This window comes from Podarcis erhardii (assembly GCF_964252035.2).
Source record: "Podarcis erhardii genome assembly, chromosome: 9".
Taxonomy (NCBI): Eukaryota; Metazoa; Chordata; class Lepidosauria; order Squamata; family Lacertidae; genus Podarcis; species Podarcis erhardii.
The window spans coordinates 38,536,691-38,543,570 of record NC_138512.1 but is presented as its reverse complement, the minus strand read 5'-3'; the positions used below and the strand labels follow the sequence as shown (position 1 = coordinate 38,543,570).

At 39.3% G+C, this 6,880-nt stretch overlaps 1 protein-coding gene across 1 annotated transcript; it reads right to left on the bottom strand.

The window, feature by feature from the left end:
* Positions 1 to 3,321: 3,321 nt before the first annotated feature.
* Positions 3,322 to 6,548, bottom strand: LOC309349476 (uncharacterized protein C4orf46 homolog). Its single transcript, XM_081875535.1, has 2 exons — positions 6,317 to 6,548; positions 3,322 to 4,552 (listed from the first exon to the last, which is right to left on the bottom strand). Exons 1-2 carry the CDS (start codon positions 6,443 to 6,445, stop codon positions 4,397 to 4,399), a joined length of 285 nt encoding a protein of 94 aa, XP_081731661.1. The 5' UTR covers positions 6,446 to 6,548; the 3' UTR covers positions 3,322 to 4,396.
* Positions 6,549 to 6,880: the final 332 nt, after the last annotated feature.

Sequence of the window (6,880 nt, the reverse complement as noted above, 5' to 3'; positions counted from 1 at the left end):
AGACCAGGCCAGGTAGGGGAGGGATTACCTGCCCACACAATAGAGGGAGGATCTTACCTGGGAATCCTCACTTGGCTCCAGCCTGTCCACGCAATAGAAAGTGAAAGAAACTTGGTCAGAATCTAAGGACTACTTTACATCTTTTGACAGTTCTAAAACACTTTTTAATCTGCAAGGTTTGTGGTAACAGTTCTTCTCGGTGACCAGTATTATATCTAATCTGTAGGCAGTATTATCTAATACACCAACACACAAAGCTGAAGTGTCACAAATTATTTAATATTTATAAATAGAACTGGGCTACTTTAGTTCCGCAAGTCTGAAAACAGTCAATTTCCTTGCAGTACAGTTTAATATGGGAGACAGCATTTTCTATTTCCAAGTTCGCACGGTGAATAATCAAATAAATATGGCAATGGCTATGAAAGATTTCATAGATGTTTGCACTGGATTTCTTAAAGGATTAAAGAATAGAAGTTGCATAGTTGCACTTTAATGTTTACAGATTTTTGGATTATCTTAAACTTGGCTGAAAAGAATGTTATTTTATATCTAGTTTCTACTAATATGTACATATGTTGTTGTGTTTGCAAATGAAGCACTGCCTGAGGAAACATGATCCAATAATATTTAAAACGTGTTTAAACTATATATTCATACACAGCTATTTATGCTTAGCTTTACTACTGTTTATGTGGAGATCTAGAGTTCATTAATGTAAAATAGTTGTATTTCTAAGTAACACTGTCTTATTCATTCATTAAATACATATCTATTCAACCCTTCATCAAAAAATGATGTAACAAAGCAGAGTGCAAGAATGAACAGGAAAACAATATCTACAATAAAACCATTAAAGCTATTTAAAAAATACAATGAAACCAACATAAAATAAGGACACAGACCTTAAGTCTCATCAGTTCGTAGATCTCCTGCTTAACACAGTCCCCTACAAAAGCCTGATTGAAGAGGTATGTTTTCAGCTGGCTCCAAACAGTAACCAGTTAGCACTAGAACGGAACAAATGTCCAATTCCAGCTCATGACAGTGTCCTTGTGCAATCAGCTTGACCACAATGTCCTCTCCTATAGATTTTAATGCATAGGTAGGTTTGTATAAGGACGGGTGCTCTTCAGCTATTTAGATCCCCAGTCATCAAGGCCTTTTAATGTTAAAGTCAACACCATGAATTGGACCGAGTAACATACAGGCAGTCACTGGAGAGCCTTCCTGGGTTCTGGGTGACTGCATTTTGCAGACCATCTACAAGTGTAGCTCCAGATAGAATGCATTACAATAGTCCAACTAGATTACCCAAACGAAATTACTGGGGCTAGGCTAACAGTCCAGGAACAGTCAGTTGGTGAGTGAGCCACTCTGGGCCACTGAAGTCACCTGAACAACCAAGTGACAATGCTGGATCCAGGACTATCCCAGGCTATATATCTAATCCTTCGTAGGAGTGGTTTTCAGTTGCCCATGCCTTAAAATCTGTGTAAGAGCCACTTCAAAGCCCTGTTTAGATGCTCACCTATGATGACAGCTATGTCAATAGACAGTGGTCTGTTATGAAACTCAAATCTGCATGAAGCTAGGCAGGTTCCATCCACCAACACCTCTAAATAATTACATTTTTACTGTTGCTTTGAATGGCTAGTTTTTGTTTGTTTTTTAGATATGGGTGTTAGCTGATGCTGGTTTCAGTAATATTTTTTTACTATTTTAAAGCATCTGTTTTTAAAAGTGTACAGTAGTTTGTGCATATTTTTGTAAGTTGCCTTGGAAAACATTTTCTTGGAAAATCGGTCTATTTTTTTAATAAAAAAAAAGCTTGTTGAGTTAACTAGAACTGAAAGTATTCAGAGCAAGTTATTCAAAACAGAAAATTGTGAAATAATTTTGTATCTTTCACTTCCGAAAGCGATAAATTCTGGATTTTTTCCATGATGTTGGTAAAGTGATGGAGGGACAAAGAATAATGTGAATATGTGCATCTTCATCTAAGAGATGAAGCCAGTGTGGTGTAGTGGTTAAGAGCAGTAGTCTCGTAATCTGGGGAACCGGCTTCGCGTCTCCGCTCCTCCACATGCAGCTGCTGGGTGACCTTGGGCCAGTCACACTTCTTTGAAGTCTCTCAGCCCCACTCACCTCAGAGTATTTGTTGTGGGGGAGGAAGCGAAAGGAGAAAGTTAGCTGCTTTGAGACTCCTTAAAGGGAGTGAAAGGCGGGATATCAAATCCAAACTCTTCTTCTTCTTCTTCTTAGGACTTGATAGTCACAAATTCTGATGCTCTTGCCCAATATGGAAACCTAAAGGCTAAGTATACAGTATACAGAAGGTACATATGGGTAATAAGCTCACTCATTAAACCCTTCAGTAACATTATTTCTGTAACACTCCCATTAATCTTGGATCAGTTTAACTATTTCAGGTGTTGTAAGACTTCTTCACACATTACTTACGTGTATGGCATGCACTGTTTGAAGCCAGAGCAAGGCTACATTTAGCTCCACCTTCCAACAATTATACATTAAACGACTGTCTGCAGAGAAACACACATGTGTGAGCAGCTGCTTGTGCTGAAATGTTTCTTTACAGACAGCTATACTAATGTAGTAACATTTAGGTGGAAGAGTGACCCTGCTCTAACTTGAAACTGTGAGTACCCTATATCCAAGTAACATGTGACTAGGGCTATAGCAATCATTCACACACACACCTAGAAGATTGCAGAAACTCTGGGTGGATGACTTCATATTTTTTCTGTTGTAGCAATTATAATGCACTGTACTGGGCAATGTATGATTTTTAATTGTATTTTTATTGCTTCTTTTATTTCTCATAGATTGTGTGTTATTGTATTACAATCCAGGAGAAATAAAAGCAATAAAAATATAATTTAAAATAAATATGAATATTGAATGCAATGGATGTAGCATCTCCCATCTCCAACCAAAAATCCACAGAAACAGCACAGAGCACCTAAATGGTTTGGGGAAACCTCAGGTTATACTGTATCTAATATTCTGTAGAATTTGATTTGGCGTTTCTTCCACAAACTATAGAAGTCATTAATATATGTGAGTTATCATTAGCATGGGTTTTTTGCTCTGCTGGATCAGTTTATTCTGCTACTACAGTTTTGATTGGAGCAGTTTTTCTAATTATCTGGCCTGCTATTTTCAGCAAAATCTCCATATCCATAGGCCTAATAACACACTTCAAGGCTCTAGAGCCACAATTAGGCCATATTCAGATAGAGGTAAATTTTAAGGTATACTGGCTACTTAATCTGAAATGCTATAGAAAAGATTTCCAACCTTATACCAATATACTTTATTAATACAGTAACACTTAGATACACTGAATTTATTTGGAAATGTAATTATTTGTTTTCCTGTTATTTAACTTACTTAAATGCTGTTTCCAGGATGAAAACAAAAGGCAGGTAATTGGGTTGGATCCAGAATGTTACCTGTATTTACCCAGTGATTTCAGTCGGTACAAAGTACTAATGAAATCATCATATTCCTTTCAATGGGGCTTAATGCAACTAAGTTAATTTGCATACAGTCCTTGTTTACAAATAACATTGTTTCCTCAATTTATATTCAAAGTATCAGATTTACAATATGCTGGTAAAAGATTACACACTGTCATATATATTTGCACCCTGTATGTGATTAGAACTGCACAATAAATAAGAGAACTTGCATCTTTTAGCAAGAGATAAAATTCTATGATCTATCATGCATAAGGCTCTATACTCAGTTTATTTTGTCAAAACATACTCTGATCACATGTTCAAGATAGAAAAATATGGTTTAAAAACTTCTTAAGAATATATTGAAGCAGTCAAGAGACTAAGTAAAACAGCAACCAGTTTCCAGACAGCCATAGTCACACCTCTTTAGGGCAGAAAGTGTTGGATGTTACTTAGTTTAAGAGGATTAAACACAGCTGTTTTCCGTACAATTAAATATTTTAGCCTAACAGTCCATAGACCTTATACAATGAATTCTATGGGTGTTGCAGTCATCCAGAACTAGTAAAATTCCAAGTAACAGTCAAATGAAATTCTTAATCACTATTTCAGTCTGATCTCCAGACCTTTAAGAAAAATATTTGTACAGCACATACTCCTTCAGTCGTTCCCTAGGAACAAATTATCTAGTATGGTGAGCATGCTTCAAGGTATTTAAGGGAGCTGCTTTGTTTGTAGTATGAAGTTAGAAAGCACTGTTCTGTATTTTCTTTGCAGATTTAAAATGAAGGCTTGTTGAAGTAGTTCTATCTCTCCATATGAAGGTAGTAAAAAGTGTAATGTGCTGTTGGCCAGTCTTGCCTTTGGTCTCCTTAAACAGTTAAAACAGCAACATTGTATGGGTGTTCAAATCACTCAGTGGGTTTCAGGGAATCATATCCTTCTTTTAGAAGACTCCGCCATGTTTTAAGAAATCTAGCGTGTTCAGTACATTTGGTTTCAAGTTCTTCTACCTGGGCTGACACTGCAGACGTGGCCTCCAAAAGCTTGGTGAGTGAAAATGCTGCCTGCAATAAAAAGAAATTTTCAGTTTCCGCAGCGTTTACTTTTTGTCCAAGATAAAATTCAGTCCATTAAAATGCCATTTTCTAGCTACCATATCTAATAGCAACCTTCCTTCCAAGGACACGTGTTTGATGGTGGAGGAAAGGCCCTCTTTCCATTGGAAGAAAGGCCCTCTTTAATTTTTCTTTGCTTAAACCCTACTATTACAATAAATAAGAAAACAAATAGCCTTAAAATCTAAAGAAATATGCCCAACTGATTAAAACTGCGAGAACTCAAAAAGCTTTAGTTAGTTAATTCATCTGTTGTATTCTTTTATTTATAAAAGTATTTCTATACCAACATATCATAAAATATCAGGATGGCATACAATGTTGAAACATAAAACATCATCAAAACAATACCGTTTATCAAAAATGACTAGCTCAAAAAAAATTACACAGCTGCAAAGACATGTAAGCACACCTGAAAGTCAAAAGCAAGTATGGATGTCTGCCAAACCTCTGATGGATGAGTTTTCCAGAGCATGGAACTATCAACATTAAATGCCTAACTTCTAGTTGAGTTGGATAATCTGTGATCAAGCTGGGATATAAGGATTCAGATAGCCATTAAAATGTCCTAGACCTAGACCCATGTTGTTCAGGGCTTTGTAAATCAACACAACAGCCATGAACCTGGCCCAGTAGCATATGGGCAGCCAGAGCAGATGTTTTGACACAAGTGTCACATGCTGTCACCCATCTGCTCCCATCAGCAGTCTAATTGTTACATTCTGCACCAACTGGAGTTTCTGGACCAAACCCATGTAGAGCACATTGTAGTAATCCAGTCTTGTGGTTACTAGTGTGCATGGACTACAGTGGTCAAGTGATCCCAATTCAGATGCCGCTATCAGTGACATACCAAAGCCACAGAGGTTGCTTGAGCCTCTAGTGGCAGCTATATTTCCAGGAGTAGCCCCAACCTAAAGGAGACCTGCTCCTTTAGAGGAACCACAACTCCGTACACAATAGTCAAGTAGTCCACAATCACTTTACCACCCATCTCATGCCAGACATTTAAAAAGGGCAACATCTCTAGCAAGTTCAGTTCACTTTACTCCTCTTTGCTTACTGAAGCTGGAGATAATCCTCTTCTGTGCAGAGCTCTTCTCAAAGAGGTGGAGGCAACTGCTAATACTTATATGTACTGATCAACCAGGTTTGGTTTCTCTGCAGTGGGGTTCCAGGGATGTTTATTAGGAGAGAGCCCTCCCTCCCTCCGAAACGATGCTTTAAAAAATAATGCTATGTTGAATTGTTACCTCCAATGATGATGATGATTGAGTTTTGCCATTTTAGTGCTTCTGCACTCTTTTTATCTATGCAGGATTTTTATATCTGATCGCATTTCCCTCCCCCTTCATAAGTCATTTTATTATTTCTTTATTATCATTTATTATTATTTATTGAATTTATATACCGCGCCTCTCGCCTCCCACTCAAGATTTTAAACCACAAAATACCTAATAAAAACAAAAACAACAACCCAATAAAAACAACAACCCAATAACAAAAAGTGGGAGGGGGTAATAAGAAAGATATAGGATTGCACACCCCCCCCGAATGCTCCTGGGCCACTCACACGTGCAGACACGAGGAAGGGCAAAGACTTGCGGCCTTCCGTGCAGCAACCCCATATACTGTGTGATAGGAGAATCCCAACGGCCTTGAAGGGAGGCCCAGCAGAACAAAACCCCGAAGGAAGGGAGGAAGAAGACTCACGTCTCCCAGCTGCATCTCCACCATCTCCAGGAGCCCGCGAGGCGGCTCTGCCAGCTGCTCCGAGGGTGGCGTGGCTCGGCCGGGAGCGCTCCTGGCCGCGGAAGAAGTCACAGTCGGCGCCTCCGCCATCCCGCCGGAATCAAAATAACCGCCACTCGCTTCCTCGCCAACTGCCGCGGGCGGAGTGGGAGGCGAGAGGCGCGAGTTTAAAGCCACGCCCACTCGCCCGTGACGACACAGCTGGAGCTCCGCCTACAAAAATGGAAATAAGGGCTCGCCTGAAGGAACCTGTCACCGTTGCCTGTCACTGACGTAAGGAGTTCAACATCCGCCGATCCATCTCGGTTACCTCACCCTTGACTCCATAGAGAAAGGAAAATGTAGAAGTGACCCAGAGCAGGGCTAACTGGGCAAAAGAAAAAAGGGGGGGAAAGTCGCTATTGACTATGATGTCCCATAGGTGCAAGCGTGTGGTCAGTGCATTTGTATATGCGTGACTGCTAGGAGGATAACGCGGGAAAGCAGTTCAATACTTTTAATGCCCTTTTAAAATTTGTTACTTTT

Bases quoted from the DNA above. Each gene is read 5' to 3' on its own strand.
- LOC309349476 (XM_081875535.1), bottom strand. From the start codon at position 6,445: ATGGCGGAGGCGCCGACTGTGACTTCTTCCGCGGCCAGGAGCGCTCCC. The intron at 4,553-6,316 runs GTGAGTCTTCTT...TTTTTATTGCAG, and splicing joins TGGAGATGCAGCTGGGAGAC to GCAGCATTTTCACTCACCAA.